The sequence below is a fragment of the Cibotium barometz genome, chromosome 6 (genome assembly GCF_041138505.1).
Source record: "Cibotium barometz isolate CiBa-2024 chromosome 6, ASM4113850v1, whole genome shotgun sequence".
Lineage (NCBI taxonomy): Eukaryota > Viridiplantae > Streptophyta > Polypodiopsida > Cyatheales > Cibotiaceae > Cibotium > Cibotium barometz.
The window spans coordinates 27272591-27300498 of NC_141051.1; the positions used below are offsets into that span (position 1 = coordinate 27272591).

At 37.7% G+C, this 27908-nt stretch overlaps 1 protein-coding gene across 1 annotated transcript; it reads right to left on the reverse strand.

The window, feature by feature from the left end:
* Window positions 1–809: 809 nt before the first annotated feature.
* Window positions 810–3753, reverse strand: LOC147637590 (serine/threonine receptor-like kinase NFP). Its single transcript, XM_086799405.1, has one exon. It carries the CDS (start codon window positions 3291–3293, stop codon window positions 1359–1361), a length of 1935 nt encoding a protein of 644 aa, XP_086655531.1. The 5' UTR covers window positions 3294–3753; the 3' UTR covers window positions 810–1358.
* Window positions 3754–27908: the final 24155 nt, after the last annotated feature.

Here is a 27908-nt window from a genome sequence, read left to right on the forward strand (position 1 = left end):
CATAGATTGATCATACATGTTTTTAGTGTCTTCACCTTTGCTATTTGATGTAAAACTATAGTGGCAACTCATGTTAACCCCAAAATGGGTTAACATACTCTAAGGACTTGACGAAATTGATGTCACACTAGGGTCAATTTGAAGTTCATATGTGTTGGAGATGATAGACAATGCTTAATACTCTCTGAGACCCACGAGAGTATAATGTCAAGCTTTGGGAGGATCTATTTAACCTCCTCCTCCAACACACGGCCTTCTTCCATCGCTTAAGCGTTGTTGGTTGTAGAGCAATGATCAAGGGTGCTGATCAAGAATGCTCTTCATGTCACCAAATGGCACGCCTTTCTAAGAGGCCATAGAATGCCAATAACATTATAAAATGCAAAACCTTCACAAGGTCGCAATGGCCTTATGTAAAAATAAGGACTATAGTTTTCCAATGGCTAATCGAAAGGGTGTTTTAAAATTAGTTGGACTAAGTTCCATGTCCTTGAAAAAAAGATTCAACCTAAAATATGCGTATCTTTCACATATATAGCCCTAATTTTACCCCAATCAAGTACTTACAGAACAAAGGAGAAACCTTCACACCCAATCAAACCAAGTGGGATGATTTCCCAACATCAAAGTATAACAAGGCATTTGAAAAAAGCATCAAGCTCTACACTGCAAAAACATTTAAAACATCTGAAAATCAATAAATCAAAAGTGATCAGAAAAACATATGATATGATCCCCTTGTTGCAGTTATTTTAAATTCATGGTGGATGATTGAGATGTGGAAGTGCTCAAAATTCCTGCTTGTAATACAACTGGAAATAAAGATGGCAAATTGCATTGATTTTCTTGGAGACTATACACAAATGGCTTTAACAAGGGCAATATTAGACAGCCTAGGAATACTCACAGTCACGATCCCTGACTACCTCACATGATGTAGAGGGGATCCAACATTGACAACAGCTCTCATTTCTTTATATTAAAAAGTAAAATAAAACAGGAGTTCTCATTTCTATGAACAAAACAGAGAAAACATAGCAATAAGGGGAGGGAACCAAATGTTGAGGCTAATGCAGAGGCCAATATATGCCACTTTAAAATTCAAAACACCTGTTTTTGATTCAGCCTGAGACTGCTCACCACCCACTTGACCAGGTCCTGTAGTCCTAGAAACCAGACCAAGAGTTTTTGGTTCTAGTGTGTGCCAGAAGCTAGAGAATCATTATGAACAAAGCAAAGCCTTCATAATCAACAATAAATGAGGCACTAAAAGCCTCCTCTCTATATGATCATAGTACCTAAGTAAAAGGCTTCTACACTTCTCCCATTCCTGCATCATTTAGCTTAGAACACTCTTTTCACCTTGCCTCAAGGGGATTATCATTATAATTCTCCAATGCACCAGAAGGCTCCCATTCTAGAGAGATCTCTAACAGCTTGACTAAGGTGTAAGCTACCTCTCTTGCACTTGGCCGTGCTGAAGGGTCATCAGCCACACATGCTCTTGCAAGGATAGCCACGCTGTAAGCACAGTCCAATGGGTAAGCATTTTGCAAGCGTGGGTCCATCCATCCTTTCAATCTCTCCTTTCCATCAGGAGCAAGGAAAGGTGTAATGGCCTCTGATAAAAACCTCTCCTTTCCAACGCGGTCCCTCATCATGGCTTCTTCCCCTGAGAGTATCTCAAGCAAAACGACCCCAAATGCATACACATCAATCTTGGGCGAAACCGTACCTTGGGCCAAATACTCAGGTGCCATGTACCCTTGAGTACCCACAATGTGCCTTGTATGTTGCTCCACATCTTCTATTGATTTTGCCAGTCCAAAGTTTGCAACTTTGCCTCTGAACCTAGAGTCCAGCAGGATGTTGCTGCTCTTGATGTCCTTATGCACATAGCTTGGATTTGTATGGTCGTGGATGTATTCTAGAGCTGTGGCAACATCCAAAGCAACTTGCAGCCTGTTGTTCCATGTCAAGGTAGAAGAGCTTCCAGACCCCGTGCTAAAATCATTATCATGAAGCCAATCACTCAAGGAACCGTTCTCTGCATACTCATAGACAAGGTAAGATTGTTCAGGTGAGGCTATGCACGTGCCCAAGAGGGTTACCAGGTTGGCATGGTGCACCTTTTTCAGAATTTGCAGCTCCTCGGAGACATTCCTAGTCATGTTTTTCACTGCAACAACTCTTCCTTTGATGACACCACGGTAGATGGCACCCTTAATTTGTGTAGAAGGGCTGAAATCCTGTGTTGCCAGCTTGATCTCATCAAGTGTATGTGTGGCCAGCTTCTCTGAGCTTGCAAAGTTGGACATGCCCTTGAAGAGATCCTGATGCAGCTTTACGTTTTTGAGGGGTGTTGGAGGCTTGGTGGATGGCACAGGGCTGGCAGGTAACAGGTTCTCCTTCAGTGCCCCTTTCTTTCTGACATAAAAAGCCACAGCAGCAGCAATGAGGATGAAGCCCACGACAGCTACAGGTACACCGATGTAAATACCTGTTTTGGAGCTACTTGATGATGATGTTGATGTTGATGGTGATGATGATGATGATGATGATGATGCATTAGGGGGGATTGTGGGCTTGACAAGGAAGGGCACGAGCACAGTGGTGGCAGGAAAGAGAGGGGAAGAAGAGTTTAGACTATTTGCAGCTAAAAACTCTTCTTGTGAAATCTTAAACATGTTAGTGACTGTTGTGATGTTATCTTGATCACCGACAGGGTAAGTAACAAGGGTTTTGATATTCATGCTCTGCTGGCTTTGAGATGGGCAAGCACATCTGATGGGAAAGATCACCTGCTGTCCGATTTGAAGGTCGGTAACAACGGCAGTTGGGTTGGCATCCTGGATGGCCTGGCATGTGGTCAATCCCTCATATGTTGCATTAGCAAGCTTCCAAAAGGTGTCCCCTGGCATTATGGTGTAAGTAATGTTCTGTGATGTATGGTTGCCATAGCATGTGCATGTCAACGGGATGTAGAGGCCTTGCCCTATGCTGACCTGGGCATTCGAAGAAGAAAGACTGCTGGCAGAGGCTATGGCTGATGGCGATGTGTTGAAGAGCTGTGTGGCGATGGCGCTGAGAGAAGAGAAAGAGCCAGACTGGACCCTGAAGTAGGCTAGAGTGTCGCAGGTCGGCTTCGAGGGCTCACAGACATAGCCGGCATTCTCTGGATGCCTGTGTGTGCAATCACCGGTAGTCGAGACACTGGTATAGTAGGCTTGTTGGGCGAGAGGGCAAGGGCAGAAGAAGCTAAGGACGAGAAAAAGGAGGCAGAAGGAAGACATTTCGACGCGAAGGAGAAGGACTAGCTATGGATGGTGGGCATAGAATACAACGAAGGCTAGCAGAAGGTGAGCGTATAACCTGGGGCAGTATACAACATGAGGGCAAGACGCTGTATGAACGTGTGGTAAGGCAAGCTTCTGTTTCAGGCTAAGGAGCTTTACCACTCAAATGTCGAGACCGTGGCCGACAGGGCTATCGAGACCACGGTGGCGATGGCAGAAAGCCTATGGTGACCTCGACGGGAATGGCATGAAAGCTGCGGCTATGGCCTCATGGAAGCTTGAGGTGAGGACATCGCTATGGGGCATGGCTACAGGCCAAGCATGTAGGCTAAACTCAACTCTGATGAAGGTTTTAGTGAAGGAAGAAGCTCTGTGCACTGTGCGGCGGCGAGCAAGAGCAAACATTTAAGAAGAACAAGGAGTAGGTAGAGAGCACCTGTGGAGAAGAAGTCGTGAGTCGTGACGAAGCGGACAGCAACAAGCCATCTTTTTTCAAGGCCTGGACTACGGTCGCTTTGACCTGCAGAAGCCGCCCGGCGCACGTCCGCCTGCTTACGTGGTGGTGCCTACGTGGAGACTGTTTTATACCTACAATCCTTGCACACATCAGCACACGAGCCTCTCTTACAAAACTTTTATTTATTATTAAACCTAAACCTAAGAAGTCTTTTACTAGTAAAATATCTTCTTCGAAAATTTGGCTTTGCCGTGTTTCACCCACTTTCCTCACCACTTCCGTCCAAAACTTTTTTTTCTTTTTAAGATTTACATGGAAGGCCAATATATTCAGATAAATTGTGTTATCCCCATTAATTAATGCCCTAGTGGGAAAATTAATGCCCTAGTGGGAAAATTAATGGGCATAACTTAAGGTTCTCTCTCTCTCTCTCTCTCTCTCTCTCTCTCTCTCTCTCTCTCTCTCTCTCTCCGCGTCTGTCTCTCCCCCGTCTCTCTCCCTGTGTGCGTGTCTCTCTCTCCTAGCCTCCCTATGCGCACGTCCCTCTGTCTCTCTTCGTCTGTCTCTCCCCCCTCCTCCCTCTCTCTCTCCCCCTCCATGTGCACCGGTCCCTCTCCTTCTCTCCATCTTTCTCCTTGTGTGTGTCCCTCTCTCTATGGCTCTCCCTCCCTGCATTGCAACAAGGAAGAATCTCCATGCTTATTCTCTCGAACTTCCCAAAATTAGAAGGGCATGGGTGCCACCATCTTGTGCTTATCCTAGTTGAAATTACTCAAAAAATCCTTGGAATTGGTAACATCTTGTGCTATGTCTCGGGGTTTACTATATGTAAGTTCTCTATATAACATGCGTTCAAGGCCTAATTAAAAAACCCCTTATCTGTAAATTTTTCATAAATAAAACACACCCTTTTCCTATGCAATCTGTAAATACCCCCTTTAAATGGTACCCTTCTATATGTAAAAAATGTGTTAAAAAAAACCCCTTCTGTTGAACCCACGTGCTATGCTTACATATTTATGAGTGAACCCCCCCCCCCCCCCCCCGGGCCGAGTGCTATGTTTTTTTTAATTAAATGTAGAAAAGATTTTGGTCGCATATTGGCCTTCAATTTTAAAACATTTTGAAGTCCAAGGCACGGTTGCAAATTTCAGGCTTGCTTCAAAGTTCACACGTATGGTCGATAGCCCACCCACATCTCAAATTTGAAGGATAACCCTATTTTTCCATTTGAAACGGCACAATCTTAACCATGTTTCTTATTTTATGGGAGAATGGGCACATTAAACAAAATTTCAAATTTTAGCTTTTCTTTTGAAGGGTAAAATTTTTCATCCCCTTGTGTGAAGGATAAAATGCCTCAAGAAGGGTTTCAAAGGCTTCAAATTTGAGGGCAGATGCCCAATTACCGTGCCTAGTCACACACATATGGTGGATATAGTGTAGACACCCCATAAATAAGTGCGCTCACATGTCCGTGCAGATTATTGTGAGCCCCCTCTCAACAACCCTTCCTATAGTGGAAGCTCCATAGAGGTGAGCTCTCCTTGATTAGCAATTTGAAGGATAGCAAAAAGTGCAACTGCAAGAATTTATCACCCATCCACTCCAACATTACTTGTTTAAAGATGTAGATTTGAGAGAAAACAAGATTGTATTGTTGTAATAATTAGTGCAAGGTAGTTAGTATCATTGAAGAGAAGAGTCTCCCATAATCTTTTCCCTTCCTATTTGAAAAGAGCAAATAGGGTTACCCATGAGTAAGTGGTTTTATTCCAATAATCTCCTCCACCTCTTTCTATGGGGAAGTGCTTTATGACTAACTACATATCCTTGTCTTACACTAGCCTCCCATCAGCTAAGAATGAATCTTGTCTCCCACAACCTGCAGCTCGTTTGAGGCTAATATTAGCACCAAGTTATTTTTAGTACATGTTCATTATGCCATTTGAAACTAGGTGGTGAAAAGTCTCATGTGGGAGAAGGGCTCCCAATGTCCCATCCATGTATAACCCTTGAATCACATGTTTAACTCATGTGCTTAGTCTTGAGAGAAACAATTCTATTTCATTTGTCTATTCATATGCACACCCACCCCACTTCAAGCTTTGATCTTGTTGGTCAAACACAAAGGGAATCAACTTGTTGCTTCTACACTTATTTGATTCCACTTTGGAATTGGCTCTCAATAGCCTCAGACTACCTAATCAAAGTAGGTCCTGAAATTATAAAATTGAAGTGGAAGAAATTGTTATACATAATACACAAATGGTGTTACATTATTTGTTTCACAGAATTGCAATATAATACATGGATGGTGTTTCATTAATGTTTCTTTCGAAAGCATTGAGGACCAACTTAAAAGCATTCAAAAATATGTAGGATTACATTTTAACATTTTATTCTTTAAAAAAAAACTTATGTAACTTTGTAAAGCATTAAAAAGTGAGTGGCCTTAGTAAATCACTCATTTCCACCTTTATGTTTGGGGTTCCTTGATGTGGGTAAGGGTGGGTTTCATAGCTATTGAGAAAGTCATACATTACCAAGGTGATTCTATAGAGATACTCTAATCTACTGATATTAGAATCTTTTTTGGTGATTAATCCATTTAATCGATATAGGTAAGTCCTCATATTCCACACATTTTCTAGTTGCATTCACAAATATGAGTAGATAATTCTAATGTATGCATCCACTAAACTCGGTGAGTGCATAATTTGAGACCAAAAGCTTGCATGACACTTTAGCCTTGTAGATGGAAATACACAAAGTTGAATGTGGTCCTTGAAGGCCAAGTTTTGGTTGTTTATAGATTACATGTTTATGATAACAAAGCTTACTAAGTATCAGAAATGAAGGCTCTAAAATCTTAATTCCCATCATCTATCCCCATTAAAAGGATCAAGGAAATTTTAAAGTGAAAATTTTCCACTTTTTTTTCAGTTATCAAGTTAGAATCAATTGTATCGACTACTACTTTTACAACAAGTACTTCCTTACCTTATGTTTTCAAGTATCATGCCAACTATAGTGTTATATGGTAAATATGAATGTGTCATAGATACCAAATTTGATCATCCCATGAGTAGACCATGTTGGTATGCGATCATAGTTGGAACCAGAGTCTATAGTGTAAGAGCCAATGTCTATGATGCGAAATCAATCCATGATGAAGAACTACAACACCAGCTTTTCCCCACCTCCCATATCTATACATGCTCACATATGGGGTTCCATTGGGCCTTAAAATGTCAGGACAGGGTGTCTAAGTGTAATTTCTACCGATACATCTCGGGGCTAGCTGCTAACCTACTTGATTCCCACGTTTGTTAAAAGTTAATGTCCATCCTCACTCTATTTAGAATGGGTTTAGTTAGTTTATGTTTTGTAATGCCCTCCATTATGAGGAAACGCTATGGTTAAGCAACAACATAAACCTAGTTTAGACACCCTAGTGATCGAATGGTATTTGTAGGTTTGGCAATTTGGCACAATGCCAAATAACCAAGAGGTAGCTGTAGGCCATTATCCAAAAAATGAGATGCACTAATATAGGTAAAGACATTACTCTTGGACACCATGTCGTGATGTTATGGGGCCTAAGCAAAACCCAAGGTGAGCCTAGATGGCCATGGTGGGAAAATTAGTATGCATTACATAACAATGTGGCCGAGCCATAGCTATCCCATGTTTCTAGGTGTATATAGATGCATATGAGGCCCATCTCCACACAGTCATTCACTATGTACCTCATTACCTTGTAGCCACACTCTTATCAGTTCTAGAGTAGCCATCTTTGTGGGGTGTGGAATGCACCCATCATTATATTTTGCTAATTGCAATATAATCTGTTTATCTTGCTCATTGCCTTTTATTGTGATTAGTTTGTGTTTCAAAAAATATCCTATGTTTTGTGAGCGTTTCCACTGTCGTTGTAGGCTAACTTACATGGTATGAAAGTTTGATTTTATATATAGCTTCTTTGCAAGAGCTTCTTTGTTGTTAGTCTAGTTGACATTAGATTGTAAGAGCTTCTTTGTTGTTAGTCTAGTTGATATTAGATTGTTAGAAATGTGATAATGTAAAGTTGGATGACACCAACTACAACCACTCTTTATTCTTATCCACGTTGCATTAATTTGATCGAATTTTGAAAAGAATCAAATAATATAATATAATTCGTGTTTTGATGGAATTATTCAATGAATAGGATTTTTTTCCTAAATTTATCATACGATAAAATTCTATCGTATGATAGAAACTATCATACGATATATATATATATATATATATATATATATATATATATATATATATATAAGTAGGCCTATAGATAAGTTTTATCGTGCAATTATTACTATTTTGCATTGCTCCTTCTTTTAGTCTATTTTCCTCTACAGTTTTTATATTATAGGTATGAAAGTTTGTATTAATTGATTTTTGATATTTATTTGATTACATTTTTTGAAGTAAAAAATTCATTGAAATGTCACATTTTGATCTCTTGTGGATCAATGTGTGTTGCATTTTAACTTCTTGTAGTCTAGTGCATTCTACAATCCTGTGAGTTAATGTGAAAATGAATTTAAAATTAAATAACAATAAAATTGTAATTAATGACATTTGATCTCTTGTGGACCATTATGTGATGCATTTTAGTTTCACATGGTGTAGTGTGCTTTTGCATTCTAGGTCCATGTGAGCTAATGTACTAATAATAAACATTAATATTTTTCCTTACACATTTTGATCTCTTGTGGATCATTGTGTGTGTGCATTATGATTTCATGGTGTCATTGTGCGCAACCCTTTATCCAATAATGCTAGAAAAATCATTTTTAAACTACGTGATATCTTTAAAATATATTTTTTAAACACAAAATATATTTTAGAGATTTGTGTGTATGTTTATTTGTGGTAACACTTCTAGCCTTTGGATTGATATTTATAAATTTCGATGTTTGTCTTAGGGTAACATTGTGTATTTATTTGTGTCGTATAATCCAGATTATCAAGTTGAAAATTTTAAACTTTGACCTATCTTAAACATATCCTAGGATAGACACATCCTAGGTATGTGTTATAAATTTTAAATCTCACATAAAATAATATGTTTCTACGCAACCTGGTAGGCATCCTGTAACTCATAAAAGTTGGGTACAACATAATCTTTGCACAAAGGCCATCCGATCCAGCTCTCAGGCATCATAAAGTTTGAAACATATTTTATTTCATATATCTTTCTAAATTTATCTTTTGTAATTAACATAGATCATGGTGCATATTGGAGAAAAAAGAAAATAGAGAGATGTTCTAAAAGTTGAACTTTACGATGTTTTACCAATAGCATCGTTGACTCTTTGCTGAGGTTGGAGGATAGAAAATTAAATGAATCTTTCATGAATGCCTAAAACTTCATTGCACTCTTGATTCAATTAAGCAATGATGGCTTCACACACTTAGTTGAATCCCACTTGAAGGGTGAGTGTCGAAGGATCTTAGGACAACTAGATGTAATAAAGTTGTCATATTTAATTTTGGACACTCTTCGAGCAAAGGAAAGACTTGTCAAAATACATCAAATGTTTCAAACATTCAAGTCCCAAGTTGCTACCTTAGCACAACATGCTCCCTTAGTCAGCTTTTGAACATCAAGAAAGCGTTTAGGTGAGCCTGTGAGACTGAATGAGGTGCTACCTCAACAAGCGAGATACCACTTTCAAGTCAACATCAAGGGCGAGCCAGAGATTTGGCCCCCTCATTAAAGATATTGAACCCACATTAGATACCTGTCTTGGGGCTACGGATTCAATAATATTGTGCTCAAGTTCAAAGTCAAAGAGCACACATTTATAGATGAGTATTACGTACCAAAGGTTTTTAAAGGTAGAAGCAGTGGAGGAAGAACAGAGGTTTCTACAACTCTTAAGGCTTAACTTCACTCACCTAGGGGTGGTTGGACCACTAAACACCATATTAGGGAATTTGGGAAAATCCACATACTTTGGGAATATGAAATATAGAGCCTCCTAGTAATTTTGGTAATTTCATTAAATTTGAGATTTATTCCTTCCAATGTGTCAAGAAGACTCTTACACAAGCATGAATTGAGTTATCGTTCAACGGGTCTATAATGTTTGTTACTTATAAACACTAATCATTGTAACATACATAGCATTGTTGATTGTTGATTAAAATCAATTTACAAGTGGTGTTTATAAACACCATTTAAGTTAGTTGTAACATACATAGCATTGCTGATCGTTGATCTAAATTATTTTTTAGGTGGTGTTTATAAACACCATTTAAGTCAATTGCACGAACAATTCCACAATTGTTTAAAAAAATGTGTAAAGGATATACAAAATTAAAAAAAGAAACATTAGTATGGTGCCAAAATATTAAAAAGAAAAAGCATGACCATGTTCTCAATATTTACATGAAAAAATAAGCTATGGAACCATAAATGCATCCTCATTCATTCTCCACATCGTAACCACTTAAGCTCTGAAGTGCCTTGGAGCAAATGTTTGGTGGTATTTTGATCCTTTGTGGAATCTTTTGTCCCTTTGTAACCCATGCAAACACTATTGAGTTAACATCTTCCCAACGAACAGGATCTTTCCTATTGCACATCTAGAACTTATTCCAACAATCCGCATAAACCTCGGCATCACTTGCATTTCTTCATTTACTAACTGGTGCCCAATACTGTATCAAAACTTTCTTGTAGCTCTCAGATGACCAGTTCACATCAATGTTACTTTGTGCTGTGCCTAGCCAAATTGGGTAGATTGGATCTGCTGGCCGAATAAGTACAAAATCTCCCTTCCTAACATCAACCATTGGTTAAAATGCTTCCTTAGGCCTTTTACTAATTGGACCACAGTAGTGATCATCCAATTCTTCCATTCCTAAGAAGTTATCGTCAAGATTCTCCTCTGAATTCTCTTTGTCTATCCTTTGTGTTCTTGGCCAAAAATCTGCATACGAACCAACTTGTTCTACATTAGGCTTCTAAAGCTCTTGCATATCATGGTTTTCCAATACTCGATCACAGGTTTGATGTACAACGTGAAAGCCACTTTTGGTCCTTGGTCATTTGACCATCTTTGCCAATATTTTGTGTAACCCTTGATTCCCTTGTGAGTGGTCTTTAATGTACTCAAACATTGGTAACAAACATGGCTCCCCTCTTGGAAATATAGGCTTACCCTAAGTATCCTTTTTCCATAGCTCAACGCCACCTTCTTCTGGTAGCCACTCAATTGATTTTGGGTGGACCTTGTATTGCATGAGTGGCACATTATCTTGCATGAAGAACTGAAACTGTAGTGGCTTTGAGTGTCCTATTAAGGCATCCTGGTGGCCATCACATAAGTATCCATAACGGAAGGTCTTGAAGTCAAGAACATGTGTAATCAAGAATGGTGTTGGAGCTGAAATTTGACATTACTTGAAAATATACATCAAGTGTGGAAATGTGAATGTTTGGCTTGTCCTCAACCTTTCAGAGAATTTGCTAAACATTGCATCAATATCCTCGTGTGTATGACCCACCATTAGAAAACCCAATTGTATCATTTTGAAAGCTCCTCTAGCAACCAACAAAGAAAGGTATGCAAACAAGTAACGATTCTTGTTCTCAGATGCACAATTATCCAATTGCAACATTAGGTTCTCCGGTAGCCTTTTGAAATCACCGTGTTGTGTGTTGTTTTGTATTTCCTCAATTGTAGATGTAAGATCTAGGTCAACAACTATATAAGAGGGTTTCCCAGAGCTTAAGGTATTATGGTGATCAAAAGCCACTCGTGAGTTCAAGGCGTTAAATAATGTGGTACTCGATCTTAGCATTCCATCATAAGCAAGGTCCCCATAGTCATGTCTGTCACATCTCTCCAAGTTCCTTAAACACAAGGCAAGAGAACCAATTGTGAGATTTGGATCTGATGGCCATAAGCCGATAGAAAAGTTCCCATAATGCCCTTGACCATGTCCATGAGTTATCATGCCTATTTATGATATCGGTAGCTGCATGGATTTATCTGTTTCCTTTGAGCGCACCTTCAATCTAGGGATTGTTGTTTTCTTCTGGTCCATCTTATCATGTATAATGCATAAGTATTTTTGAGGATTCAACTGAGAGATCAAACGCCATGCATAATATAAATTTCTACAACTGAGTTGTTGTAACATGTGAAGTTTTTGGCGATGCAGTAACTTGTTTCTTTCTTCTTGGCACTTTATAGCTCCTAATTGTTCTTTGATTCCACTGCATGTAGCACATTTTGAAAACTCACTTGTCTTGGCAAGGCTCACATGCATAAACTCTGTATTCCAAATCCTATTAAAAGTGGACATGGATATCTCTTTTTGTTTCAAATGTTTCAAATGTTTCAATGTTAGATTCACCTCATTTAAAATGTCAACTTGTTTATACACATCTGGAATAACCAATTGGGTCTCTCTTGCTCCATCAGCTAAAGTCTTGCTTTTGTGGGGCATGTGCTCAGAGTTATTCTGCACAAAATCTCAAATTATTGCTCTACCCAACTCTGTATGATCCCATCCCTTTCTGACTATACCCTTGTTGCCATGCATAGCTCTTTGCATACCATTCTCAAATTTCCCCCTATACCGATAGAATGATGTCCTTGGAATACCATGCTCTAGAGCATATCTCCTCACCATTCATTGCAAACCTATATTACCTTGTTCCTATAGCATTAGTATGACATGCCATGCTGAGAGAGTCATACACATAGTTAGTTCTAGCTTGTAAGCATTGTCCCTAATAATGTTTACGTAAATTCAAGACCATTCCATGATCTACAAGTTAACATTTCTTTTCACAACAATCTATGGTGGACAATAGGGATACTATGTCCAATGATATCCTTGTAGAGGAACTTGCTGTTGTTGACACCTCCTTACCCTTCCTTTTTACCATAAAATATCTTCTCTTTTTGATAGGCAAGGAAGCAAGGCTCCCATTGAACCCATTGTTGGCTATATGCTCCGCTTGCATTTTTTCATCCAATAATGGTGATCCATCTTTGAAGGTAAGTCTTTTGAAAGGCCATCTCACAAGGTTAAACACTTTCCATTGTAGGTAATGTTGAGGAGCTAGTTTCACATGCCTGCTCAATAACCACACCCACATCTTCTTCTCCAAGCACTTCAAAGTTCACTGCCTCATATGGAAAGTCCAAAAGAATGACTCCACTACCAATGCAATTAGTTTTGTCCTCAGACCATAGCAAAACACTCTTCTCTCTCCAGCTTTCTCGAATATTAATATCATCATATGAAACCAAGCTCTTCTCATCTTCAAACTCCATGGTCTTTTCAAAATTTTATGATGCATTTGGTGACCTTTGCAAGCATTACTTATCCCACTTGACAATGCTGTCAATTGCCTCACATATTGTGACTGCATCCATTGTAGGAATTGGTAGGGCCACATCCTTGTTAAAACATTTGTCTATAGAAACTGACACATTGCCATGACCAAGAAGCTCCCCTTGTCAATAATCATTTGCTTCAATTGAAAGGACTCTCCCACTAGCTACTATATCTCCATTAATGAGCATATCAACACATTCTCCGCTTTGAAATTGAAGGGCCATTTCACCTGTCATAAGAATGGAAACCATTCTAAAAAATCAATATTGTTTTAGGATGGAGTTTCATACTCTTAATATATCCATAAATTATTAGTCAAATCTTATAGATTTGTTTGAGTACAAATTTACCATGTACAAATCCATAATTTTCCAATGGGAGGCTTAGAGATTTGGACTTTAGTCCAAATATCCTTAGGAGGCTTGGAGGTTTGTCTCTGTAAGGCTTAGAGATTTAGACTTAAGTCCAAATCTCATTTTTTTGGGAGGCTTAGAGATTTGGACTCAAGTCCAATTCTCTCTCCAATGCCTGGAGATTTGGAATTAAGTCTAAATATCCTCTGTATACTTAGAGATTTGGACTCAAGTCCAAATCTCCCTCCAATTACTAGAGAGTTGGAGTTAAGTTTAAATCTCCCTCAAATTCCTAGAGTTTTGAACTTGAGTCCAAATCTCTCTCGTGAATTTCTTTTAAACGTAAGTCCAAAAGCGATTAACTACTATTAACTAATATTATTAGTTAATAGTTAATATTAACTAATAGTTAATATTAGCTAATAGTTAATATTAACTATTAATATTAACTAATATTAATTAATTAATCGCTAATAGTTAATATTAGTCAATATTAATATTAACTAATACTAATGATAATATTAACTATTAACTAATAATTAGCTAATATTATCATTAGTTTGAGAAAGGCAACATGATATTGTGCTCCGTCTCCGCCTGACGATCCGTTCGGCCACAACCAGCAGTGCCTCACCGTGGGTGTTTAGATTTATTGTGGGGTGGAAGGTATGATTAATATTAGTATTGCTGCTCTGATTAAAGTTATGATTAATATTAGTTTTGCTGCCCTAATATAAAAACCCTAATATTCTTCTTCTTCTTCCCCCCTCTTCTTCTTTTTCTTCTCTCTTTTTCTCTCCCTTTTCTTCTTCTTCTTCTTTCTCCTCCTCCTCCTTTTTGTCTGCTTCTCCCTCTTCTTCATCTTAATCCTTTTTTTCTTGTAAACCCTAAATTTAGAAAACCAAAAGACAATGTTTTTTTTCTTTCTTCTTCTCTCTTTCTCTCCTCTTCTTTTCTTCTTCTTCTCCCTCTGCTTCTCTTAATCTAGTTGAACAAAACGAAGCTTTTTTAAACTGTTTTTCTAATCTTCTAATAAAAATATTAAACACTATGTACTTATTAATCTAACTAGCATGCTTCTTAATTAAAAAAGCCATAATTTTATTTCAAAATTTAATTAGCAACTTATTAATCTAACTAGCATGCTTCTTAATTAAAAAAGCCATAATTTTATTTTAAAACTTAATTAGCAATCTAAATAGATAATCTTAGTTATACTTACAAACCCTACTTCAAAGCCTAGATTAAATACATACTTTTTGATTTAATTTTAACAAAATTAAGAATCATGGATACACAAATAAAAAAATCTTACCTATTAATATGTTGAAACCTCGTTTTACAACTAAGTAGATAAATAAAAACCTTGTTTTTCTGTTCAGCCCTTTGGTATAATCCTTGCAAGTGAAGGGGTTGTGGATTCATGTTTGAATTTTTTGGGGGGAAGATTCAAATTTCTTTTTAGCGAAAAAGTTTTAACTTTGATTTTTTAATAGGAAAAAGCCATTAACAATAATTTGGAAGATTTGGGCTTGAGTCCAAATCTCCATGTGAGGCTTGGAGATTTGGACGCAAGTCTAAATCTCCTTCCAATGCTATAGATTTAGACTTGAGTCCAAATCTTCCCATGAGGCTTCAAGATTTGGACTCAAGTCAAAATCTCCTTCCAATGCTATAGATTTGGACTTGAGTCCAAATCTTCCCATGAGGCTTCGTATTTGTACTTGGGTCCAAATCTCCCTACAATGCATGTGTACATTTGAACTATTGTCCAAATCTTCAGTGCGGCTTAAAAGATTTGGACTTGACTCCAAATCTCCCTCTAAGACTTGGAGATTTAGACTCTAGTCCAAATCACCTTTCGATGCTTAAAGATTTGGACTTAAATCCAAATCTTCCCATCATGGGGTTAAGAATTAGACTTGGGTCAAAATAGATTTGGATATGATAGGGATTTAGACTCAACTCCAAATATCCTTCCGATTTCTATAAACTGGGACTTAAGTCCAAATATCCTTCCAATTTCTATAGATTTTGACTTAAGTCCAAATCTCTCTATCTTCCCTAAAGATTTGAACTTAAGTCCAAATCTCTGCATCTTCCCTAAAGATTTGGACTTGAGTCTAAATCTTCTCGTCAGACTTAAAGATTTTGATGCAAGGCCCACTCTTCCTTTAATGCCTAGACATTGTTGGGAGATTTGGACTTGAGTCCCAATCTCCTAGCCTCATTGGGAGATTTGGACTTGAGTCCAAATCATCCCATGAGGCTTAGGAATTGGACTTCAATCCAAATAGATTTGGACATGATAGGGATTTGGACTCAATGCTAAATCTCTACATGAGTCTTAGAGATTTGGACTTACGTCCAAATATCCTTCCAACGCCTATAGATTTGGGCTTGAGTCTAAATCTCTCTATCTTCTCGAAAGATTTGGACTTGAGTCCAAATCTTCTCCAAGCCCTTTAGATTTGGATTCCCTTCACTTAGAGATTTGGACTTGATTCCAGATCCTCTCCTGGCCCTATAGATTTTGATTCCATTCACTTAGAGATTTGGACTTGAGTCCAAATCTCCCCATAAGGCAAAAAGATTTGGACTCAAGTCTAAATCTTCCTGTGAGGCTAGGAGATTTGGACTTAAGTCCAAATCTACCTGTGAGGCAAAGACATTTGGACTCAAGTCCAAATCTACCTGTGAGGCAAAGACATTTGGAAGTCCAAATCTCCCCATAAGGCAAAGACATTTGGACTCAAGTCCAAATCTTCCTATGAGGCTAGGAGATTTGGACTTAAGATTAAATCTCCCTGTGAGACAAAGAGATTTGGACTCAAGTCCAAATCTTCCTTCTGATCTTGTAATTATCCCCCTCTTTGAAATAAAAGAAAGATTCTGTTTTACCCTGTTTTAACCTAGAGAGATTTGGACTCAAGTCCAAATCTTCTTCCAATGACTTTAGATTTGTACTTAAGTTGAAATATCCCCATCTTCTTTCAGTTCATATACAGATTTGGATTCCCTTCAATTAGAGATTTGGACTCAAGTCTAAATCTCCCTGTGGGGCTAGGAGATTTGGACTCAAGTCCAAATATCCATTCAATGTCTATAGATTTGGACTTCTATCCAAATCTCTTGAAGATTTGGACTTGAGTCCAAATCTCTTAGCATAGTAGAGGAAGATCTAGGATCTAACTCCTACAGGTCAATGTGCACATACTTCTTGCTAATGAGAATATAATTATGTATGTACTTACTATCTTACTATCTTTTATTGATATTGACAGGCCTCAAACATTACTAAGAGGACATCTGACTCAACACAAGCAAGAATCCAGTTTTATGATGGAGTTACTGAATGACAATTCTTGGGATTGGTACTTGGATTTTCATAACAAAGATGGAAAACGAATGCAGAACATCCAACTTTTTGTGCTTAAGCCTAACACTGAAACCTACAAATGTGAAGGGTCTGTGATTGGATTACAAGAAGGATCCATTGGAGAGCAAGGTGTACCATGTGTCCGTGTGGATGTGGGTAAAGACAAGGCTTTTTTGCTTCATCCTAGTACTTATGAGATGACACACAAATGAAGGCAGACAACACCTACAGTATGACAACATTAGGATGGAATGTGGATGATGATGGTGAGGAAGCTCCAATCCAGCAAATAATTGATTCTTATGCTAAAGTGAAGGCAAAGCTCAAGCCCGATGCTCATTCAAGAGATTCACCCAACCCAACAAAGAAAGGACGGATAGGAGGACAAGAAATATATTCCGGTGCCAAAGGAGGTGGTGTTGAAGGAGGATCTGGGTCAAGCACATCCATACCAATAACTATTTTTAACACTGTGTTGTCTGTCAACTTTGATCAAACAAAGAAAAAACTATCTTCTAAGAGCAGTGCTAGTAGATCAGGCTTGGTAGAGTATGAGAAATACTACTTCATGGGATCAAAAGTAAAATTCCACATCCCTGTGGTGGTTAATTGTTTCCAAGCACCTACACAATATGTATATAGAAGGCTAAACATAGAGCATGTGAAGAAGCTCACTTTGGATTTTGGCATCAATTCTCAATCTCCAGCTTCTTATGCAGACCTTATGCCCTTTCATAAAGTTGATGGCAAATGCATACCCTTGGAGAATGTAGTCAAGGAAAGATAGAGACATATCAATATTGGATACTTTTTGGTCAACATTCTATCTTTGGTACAAAGGTGTTTATCCAGTAACCCAGATCCAGCCATGGATGAATGAAAAAGTTACTACAAGACCAGGGAATCAAGGATTATTATAAATTGTCCACCTAAAGAATGTGTTGAAATATCATTGATGGCAAACTTGGAATCACAAAACATTATGAGGCAATTAGCCTATATAGATATTCTAAAACAAGTAAGAGATCAATGGATAGCTTTTGAAAGACCACCAAGAGTACAACAAGGCTTGGCAAAGGGGAGTCCACAATGCACACAATGGGATGTAAGTTCACTACCTCTTTTTTAACTCAAGTTTAAGAATCCCCTTCTGTCTTGAAGATTTAGACTTAAGTCCAAATCTCACTTCAAAATCTCTCTAGATTTGGACTTGGGCTTTGCTACAAAGGACTCACACATGATCACATCTACTGATGATGTGTTCAAAAATTGGATCATCATAATAGAGGCCTACATGAAAGGAGACCTTCCCTCACAAAGAAGTCCAAGTGGCGCTTGAATCAAGGGTGGGAGGCAACCAACTGAAACAATGTTCCGATGCTTACAAGGGTTGGATGAGGTGCAGATTAGAGTAATACAAGGGGAGATCCTTGATGGAAAAACTCTATTGGTAAACAGAAAAGCAGACATTGATAACATTGACATGGCCGATAGATCAAAGTAAATGAAAGAAGACAAGGTCTTGCAAGATGAGCTGGTGCCATTTATTAATGCAAATTTAGTTGATGGAGCTCAAAGATCTTGGAAGGAGTGTGAGGAGTATTGGTTGTTGTAATACTTGGATAAAGAAGAAACTAGCAAAAGGAAAAGAGGCAGGACCATTGCCAGAAGCTGTAAAGGGTTACATAAGATGGATAATGGGACAGAAAGAAAGTCTAGGTCAATCTTCTGGTACTAGTGTTTTGCCATGGAGTATCTTTCAAGCGGGACCTAACATGGAAGGCATTGAATTTATTCATAATATTTACCAAGATCCCATGGCAGTTGGAATTGTTATTGTGGATGCAGTATATGGTGCACACAACATCTCTTGGGACACTGAGAAGTTTGAGCAACTACTCAAGGGTCTAATGTCCATTGTCTCTGATTCGGTGTAGTTTATTCTACTTGCCTTTGTTTCAAGAAAACATATGTATGCACTGGAGAATGGTTTAGAGAATGTGGCTATAGCAAGTATGTGATTGGAGACTGGTAGCGTGGACTTTAAAAATTAAATAGACACTTATGTAAGACTTGCCATATCTAGTCACTTGTTACAAGCAATTGTCAGCAAAGAAAAAGAGTTTAATGACATTAAACGCTACTGTGAGAGAGTAGAAAAGCCAACAATACTAGACAATGTTGGTATTGTGTTCCACAATGAGGAGGACTCTGAAGATGAAGAGGAAGTGGATGCTAAAGTTGTTTGCAGCAAGATTGGTAAAGAGAAAAAAAGAATCAGTCATTAAACAAACTATAGAAGAGGAAGTGGATGCTAAAGTTGTTTGCAGCAAGATTGGTAAAGAGAAAAAAAGAATCAGTCATTAAACAAACTATAGAAGAGTTTTGCAGAGAAGACGAGTATGTCTTTGATGTATTTGCATCTGGAGTTGCAGCAAAACTGGCCATTGGCACTAAAAGGAGGGCGATTGCAATGGTCCTTAGTGTGCAAGAAAAGAAGGCAATGGAATCCTTGTGTCGGCAATATGCACAAACCAACTCTCAGACATTAGTGCTTGGGTAGGGATCATTGAAAAAGAAACACAACAGAAGACTATTGGTGCAGATTTGGAGAGTCTCAACAAAGAAATCTCTACACATGCTCTACCCCCTCTTACAGAGACATCAAAGCAAAACCTAGAGGCCCACCTAGATGCTAATATTGACAAGATGTTTGAAAACTAGATGGAGAATTCAGGTCTTTAAAACATTCCTTGAAACATGTTTTTTGTAGATGTCATTATTTGATAATGTTTTGTGTAGTGCTTGCAATTTGATAACATAGTTGACATTCAATATATAAATTTTAATGTTTAGAAGTTTTGTTATTTTAGTGTTTCTAATAACTCACATGACTAGTGTTGTTGATTATAGATGAATTATTATGTGAATTTTGGTATAAAAACTAGGTTTATGGTGTTGTTAGGGAAGTGTTAGTCAATCCATATGTATTTGGATAGATTACACACAAGGCATTGAGGACCCTTAATATCTAAAGATTTGGAATTGGGTCCAAATCTTCTCTCAATTCAAAGAGATTTGGACTTGAGTCCAAATCTCCTCTCAAAGAGATTTTGGACTGAAGTTTAAATCTCCCTTGATACCTTAATACCTATAGTTTTGGACTCAAGTCCAAATTTCCTTAACACCTATAGTTTTGGACTCAAGTCCAAATCTTCTCTCAATTCAACTCTCAATTCAAAGAGATTTGGACTTGAGTCCAAATCTTCTCTCAAAGAGATTTTGGACTGAAGTTTAAATCTCCTTTGATACCTTAACACCTATAGTTTTGGACTCAAGTCCAAATTTCCTGAATCTAGTTTTAGGTGCTTTGAAACATAGTTGTTTTTCTTATTGAAACACATTTGTCAAATCCAAATCTCTTCTTTATACCTAGAGATATGTACATTGAGTCCAAATCTCCCATCTTGGTAAATCTTTTTGAGGAGAGGAATGGGGCTTTGTCTTTAATCTGTTTATTAAGCAAGGTGTGCATGCCAATCCATATTAGCTTGAGAAATTATGTGTAATTATTATATCAAATGAAGTTTTGTAATGGGTTTATATATCATACTATTCAATAAAGAGAGATCACCTTTATTATATTTTAGTACATGTATTTAGTTTGTAATGGGTTTATATATCATACTATTCAATAAAGAGAGATCACCTTTATTATATTTTAGTACATGTATTTAGTTTGTATTAACATTCTCAAAATCTTTGTAATAAGAAAATTATGTGTGTGTGAAATAGATCGTGTCTTGTTAACTTCTCCAACAAGACAAAATGAGAGATCTTACACCGATCAAAACTAAACCAAAGATGACACTTATCTTGGACATGAATGGATTAATTTTGCATCGTTGCTTCATGGGATCAAATAAATTCACAAGCCTACGTTGTGGCAATCAATGGATTGTTCTTCATCCAAGATGCATGTAATTTTTAAATGAATTGTTTATGAGATTTTATGTTGGGATATGGTCAGCAATGCAAAAGAATGTTTTGTTTATAGTGCAAACTTTGACAAAACATGTAGGAAAGGACTTGCCATTTTTCATGGTTTGGGGACAAGAAGAGTGCTACAAATATGATAAAGAGAAGATTTACAGGCCATATAAGATTGGGGTTAAAGCAATGTTTAAACCTCTTCTAAAGGTATGGTGCCAGTGGAGTGGAAAGTGTTGTGGAAAGGACTGTGCTCATTGATGACAACCCTTATAAAGGTTGTTTGAATCCAGCAAAAATTTGTATCTTTCCTACCACTTTCAATATTGATCAAGGAGATAACATTTTAATTGAGGATCTGTTGCAGTATCTATTGTACTTAGATGGTGCAAAAGATGTGCATGATGTTATAACCTTCAATAGATATGGGCAACAACCAGTGCAATATGGTCATTTGAATCCAGCAAAAATTTGTATCTTTCCTACCACTTTCAATATTGATCAAGGAGATAACATTGTAATTGAGGATCTGTTGTGCAGTATCTATTGTACTTAGATGGTGCAAAAGATGTGCGTGATGTTATAACCTTCAATAGATATGGGAAACAACTAGTGCAATATGGTCATTCATTATATGACTATTTTCAAAAGGTGATTCTTGAATGGGATGAGATGAACAAGAACATAACAAGGGAAGGAGGACAAGATGCTCATTCAAGCTCATCAAGCAGACAAACTCCACAGGTCAATGTCAAGGACACATAACATATATTGATTTGAAAACAACAAGTAAAATTCGTGCTCCATCTGTTCATCTAAGTAGTAGACAACTAGTGATATTGCAAAGAATTCCTCCGTGTTGACACTAAAAGACATGGAAGCAATGCTCTATGCTCAACAACTAGGGTATAAAAAACGCTTCATCACAGGAGCTGCAGTTAAGAGTTATATATTGCAATTAAAAGATTTTTATCAATGTCAGCCAAGGAGAAACTAAGTTCTTTTTTCATGAACCCTTCAAATGTGTAGGAGGAAGCATGTAACATTTATGCTATATATGGTATGTAGTTTACATAAAGACTAACTTGTGTTTTTTCTCTTCACAGAATTCAAGGCTTTAAGAAAAATTCAAGATATCTTCAATATGTGAATACCATATCAAAGTTGATGAAATGCGACCACTGCATTTACCTATCAAAGTTGCAGAGATCTTCTACATTAAAGATGTGGCTTACATGGTTAAACCTTCATCAATCCAAGGGGATGGGCTTGGTTGTTTATACATTCAAATGTGCAAGCTGGAAGGACCTTGTTGCACTATGGAGGGTCAAAATATTCTCATGATAATTGGATAAAATTATGTGTAGAGAATCCTAGAGCACAAAAATACTCGATCATTGAGGACCCTAGTGTGTGTCCTATAAGGAGGACAGAGTTTACATTGTCGGTGATGTTCAATACGGAAATGTGGCTGGTTATATAAATAGCTGTAAGGATTACAAAGAAAGAGAGAATGTGTGTTATGTATTCTCACCAACATCATTACCTCCATGGTACAAGCATAGAGAAAGAAATGTACATGTAGATGATTATGGCTACATTTATGTAGAAGCATTGAAGAATATCACTGCTGGAGATGAACTTTTTGCTGATTATGATTTCTAATGTAATCTCAATTATAATTTATAGTTTTCTTCAACACTACTACTTCTAAGAGGTTTTCAATGTCTATGTACTTGAGCTCCTAAGTGGCATGAATGTGTTTATAAATATAGTATGGAATTTTAAATTTGGTAGTGTTTAGCAACTGTCCTGATTGATATAGTTTTGAATAGTAGAATTACTAAGTAATGATCCTTATAATCACATGGTAACCTATGTTGTATTGTAGTATTTCAAAATCTCTCCAATAGAAATATAGGTTATTATTTGTTGAGCATGTTCTTCTTGCATTAGTGAAATAAAGTCTAAATCAAAAGGGTAATTCTTCTCAAGTTTCACTAATATAGACTAAATTTACAAGTAATACAAGCTTTTTTCTAGTCGATTTTAATAAATATAGTCCAAATCTAGATCATTTTATTGATTTTATCTAGCCAATTTTAACAAATATAGTCCAAATCTTCGAAAGTGGGAATTGGGATTTTTCCCAAATTCCGTTATATGCCGTTACTAACTCTCTTTGACATGCACCTAGGGATGGTTAGACCACCAGTTCTTCTTCGTCGACATCATGCACTAGAGGCTCAAATCATATTTCAATATTGGATTGGGTCAAATTTGGAGCATTGGCACATCATGCCTAGTTTGATGCATCTCGTCATCCACCACATGACTTTGATAGCCATCCAAATGACTTTGTGTGCCTGCTATGTTTTTGAAATTATCATGGTTTTGTCTCAACCATGCACACTATGCATCGAAAGGTGTCCTCCACAATGATCTATATAGCAAAAATCTTGTGTTGCATTTTTTGGAGAAATATGACAATGTTTACATAGAAACGTGTCTACAATGATCATGAGACTGAGCCATGCCAATAGAGGATAAGTGTCATTGGAAACCACTTAGTCCAACCGTATAGGACAAGAGATCCCATATAACACCATATTGAGGAATATGGGAATTTCCCATAAGTTTGGGACACGTGGTCAAATCTTTGGATTAATCATAACTTGAACATCGTTACTCCGCTCTATAGCTCACTAGATTCCATTTTCCAAGCGCTTTCCAACAATAGGTCACATGATATGGTTTTGAAAAACTTATAGGCATGTTATCCAGGTCCCACCTTTTTAGTATTCAAAAAATGGGAGTTGGGAAATTCCCAAACTCATGAATATAGTGTTATATACATAAAGGTTAGTCCTCTACAAGAACTGGCACAAGATCATTAACTTTTTCTATGTCATTACATTTTGATAACATCTCAGACTCATCTTCATCTCTTCACTTGGCTACATTCTCTGAGACTGCATCATGTGTATATCTTATTAGCTTTTTTACATTGTCTGCATTAGCTGCATGAAATGCCAATAAGCAAGGTCTATTGTGTCTCTTTGAATGAATGAAATCAAACACCAACCAATTTTGTTCACAACTCCTGAAGATACGGCCACTACACACGTGTTGGAATAAAATGAAGTTCAACGATATCACATCCAAGCTCTCTCCACCACATAGGAGTATAGATTTTATTAACAACTTCAAGATGCCATGGCAAACTTCACATGTTATACGTATGCATATTTTCCTTGATCACCAGGAAATAGCTTGGTACACACAGTGTTCAAATCCTTCATCACCTCGGCATTTTTAGATTTTGTTGAAATAATTGATACTTTGGATCCAAGACAAATGTGGTGACATGAATCGATCTATGCATCTGCTTCCTTCCAAGGACTTTTTGCTATACAAACAATCATTACCCTTTCTCTGTTAGTAAAGCATTGCGACTCCTTTACTTTTTTAATAGCATTATGCATATTCCAATATAACTTGCTAATTAAAAAGCTCTCTATATCAACCATGCATAGACACATAACAAATGGCTTTATGATAGTGATAATCTTATCTATATTTCTCCAAAAATTTAAAAATTTCCCCAAGATCTTACATCTACATTCTGCCTTACTGAACTTGCTTTTTTTTTTCTACCCAATTGTCAAAATATCAATCTGCCACTGTCTCAATTAAGTTAACTTTGGCTTTTATCAAAACGTTCCAATACAAGGAAAGCTGTGGCAAATCAAGTATTACAAAAAGTCACAAGATACAAATTTGAATGACGACAAAACAAGGCATACGTAATTTGATGCTCTTTAATAAGTCACCTTGTTAAAGAGCAAGAAGAAGATAAGGTTCATAGTCATTGGGTCAAAACAAGTCACTAAATCCACAAGACCACCTTATGCCGAAGGTTTGAATTGCCTAGCATGGGTTGAGAAAGACAAGGAGGAGAAGGTTTTCAAGGAAAATTTGGATTTGGTTTCTCTTTTTGAGTTGGATGTGGACATGATTATTGCCCAATATGGTCCCTCTTTCCTCATGATGCAACGAGAAGTAATTAATACCTCATGATGCAACCAAAAGTAATTAATACCTCAGCTACACCAATTAAGGAAGACAACTGTGGTGACATATGGGCAGAGGTTCTTCCCACTTAAAAAATGATCCTCCAGAATATCTTAAAGCCTGAAGTGGACTTTGATGTGGACTGGATTATTGCCCAATGTGGACCCTCTTCCCTCATGATGCAATCGAAAGATGCAATCGAAAGTAATTAATGGCTCGACTACACCAACAAATGACGATAGCTATTGTTACTCCTTTTCCATACATATGATGTAATCCCCACCCTAGCTTAGGTAATTCACACTACATATAGCTAGGGGCCACTTTTTATAATGGAAGCCAGCCATATGTAAGGCTTATATACAAGATGATAATAGCTTAGGGGCACCCTATAAGTGTGGGTACATGCAAAGCCCATACACATATAAGTGACTTATGAGGGTGTAAAGGGAAACTTTTTGCAATACAATCTATAATTGAGCTCAAGCTTGAGAGCTCCTCTACTCTTGCTTTGACTTGTTGTCTTCTTGATTCTTTTTTGCATCCATGTCTATGTGTGTTCATCGTCGCTATGGGTCCCATGTGAAGCTTACTTGCATGCTTGTGTGAGTGCTTATGTGTGTGTGTGTGTGTGCATGTTGAGAGCTTCCATGCATGCTTGTGTGAGTGCTTATGTGTGTGTGTGTGTGCATGTTGAGAGCTTGCTTGCATGATTCATGCTTGAGAGTAGCTAGGTGTGCAGAGTGAGTGAGCGATTGAGAGAGAGATGGAGTGCATGGAGAGAAAGCTTCTTCGCTTTCTCTCTTGTTGGATTGGATTACAAGGGACTAAGCATTAGATTAGTAGAGCTAGATTAGTAGAGCTTGAGGGCTTCACAACCCTTTAGGTCTCCATTCCTATGAGCAATGCATTGTCAGCGACTCTAGATGGGTTAGTACTTCCGATATTGAGATTACTTGTCAGCGACCCTAGATGGGTTAGTACTTCCGATATTGACAGCGACTCTAGATGGGTTAGTACTTCCGATATTGATATTACTTGTCAGCGACTCTAGATGGGTTAGTACTTCTGGTATTGACATTTCTTGTCAGTGACTCTAGATGGGTCAGTACATTCGATATTGGCATTGCTTCTTGAGAGACTATAACTTCTCTACTACACAAGAGGCATCGTTGCCAAGGAGTAGAGCTAGTACTATAATGAAATTGGGACATTCTAATGATACAATTTGTTTTTTCATGCCCATGGGTTGCAAAACTTATGGTAGGGTGATTGTGTGTTGAGTTTGGTGTGTGGTTTGGAGTGTAATAGAGTGTTTTATGTGAGTAGATTAAGCTTTCCTAACCCATAACCCTTTTCTTGTGTTTTTGTTGATTTTGCACTTCATAGATGAAGATAGATGGTTGAGTTGAGATGCAAGGTATGTAAGTATGTATATATAAATAGTGTGCATGTGCATGTGTGTGTGTGTGTGAGAGAGAGAGAGAGAGAGAGAGAGAGAGAGAGAGAGAGAGAGACATTACATGTAAGATGCATTTATTTGAGAGTGAGCACACCTCACCACTCATCCCTACCATTAAAATTTAATCTAAAATTTAATTAATTAAAATTATATATGTGTGTGTAAATCTATTTATGTGTGTGTGTGTGAGAGAGAGAGAGAGAGAGAGAGTGTGCGTGAAGAGAGGAGAGAGAGAGAGAGTGTGTGTGCATGAGAGAGAGAGAGAGAGAGAGAGAGAGAGAGAGAGGCTGAGAATTTCTATGTAGGAGATAGTTTGTGTGGGAGGAGATAGTGTGTGTTTTCATTAGTGTATGTGCGGTGTGTACATGTGTGTGTGTGTGTGTGTGTGTGAGAGAGAGAGAGAGAGAGAGAGAGAGAGAGAGGCGACAGATAATTTTTATATAGGAGATAGTTTGTGTGGGAGGAGAGAGTGTGCGTTTAGATTAGTGTATGTGCGGTGTGTACATGTGTGTGTGTGTGTGTGTGTGTGAGAGAGAGAGAGAGAGAGATTACATGTAAGATGCATTTATTTGAGAGTGAGCACACCTCACCACTCATCCCTACCATTAAAATTTAATCTAAAATTTAATTAATTAAAAGTATATATATGTGTGTAAATCTATTTAAGTGTGTGTGTGTGTGTGTGTGTGTGTGTGTGTGTGAGAGAGAGAGAGAGAGAGAGAGAGAGAGAGTTTCTATGTGAGAGAGTGTGCGTGAAGAGAGAGAGAGAGAGAGAGTGTGTGTGTGTGTGTGCATGAGAGAGAGAGAGAGAGAGAGAGAGAGAGAGAGAGGCTGAGAATTTCTATGTAGGAGATAGTTTGTGTGGGAGGAGATAGTGTGTGTTTTCATTAGTGTATGTGCGGTTTGTACATGTGTGTGTGTGTGTGTGTGTGTGTGAGAGAGAGAGAGAGAGAGAGAGAGAGAGAGAGAGAGAGAGAGGCGACAGATAATTTCTACGTAGGAGATAGTTTGTGTGGGAGGAGAGAGTGTGCGTTTAGATTAGTGTGTATGTGCAGTGTGTACATGTGTGTGTGTGTGTGTGTGTGTGAGAGAGAGAGAGAGAGAGAGAGAGAGAGGCGACATATAATTTCTACGTAGGAGATAGTTTGTGTGGGAGGAGAGAGTGTGCATATAAATTAGTATATGTGCGGTGTGCACATGTGTGTGTGTGTGTGTGTGTGTGTGAGAGAGAGAGAGAGAGAGTATATGCATGCATGTGCATACATCTGCATCTATGTGTAGAATGTGCTTGAGAGAGAGAGTGAGATGGGGCAGACCTAGAGAGAGAGAGAGAGAGAGAGAGAGAGATGTAATGAGGGAGGGTGAAAAGAGAGAGAAAGAGAGTGAGAGATAGAGAATAAAAAGTATCTTTTAATAAAATATAAATTAAATAGAAAACATATATGTATATGTGTGTATACATGTGTGTGTGTTTTTATTTACATTT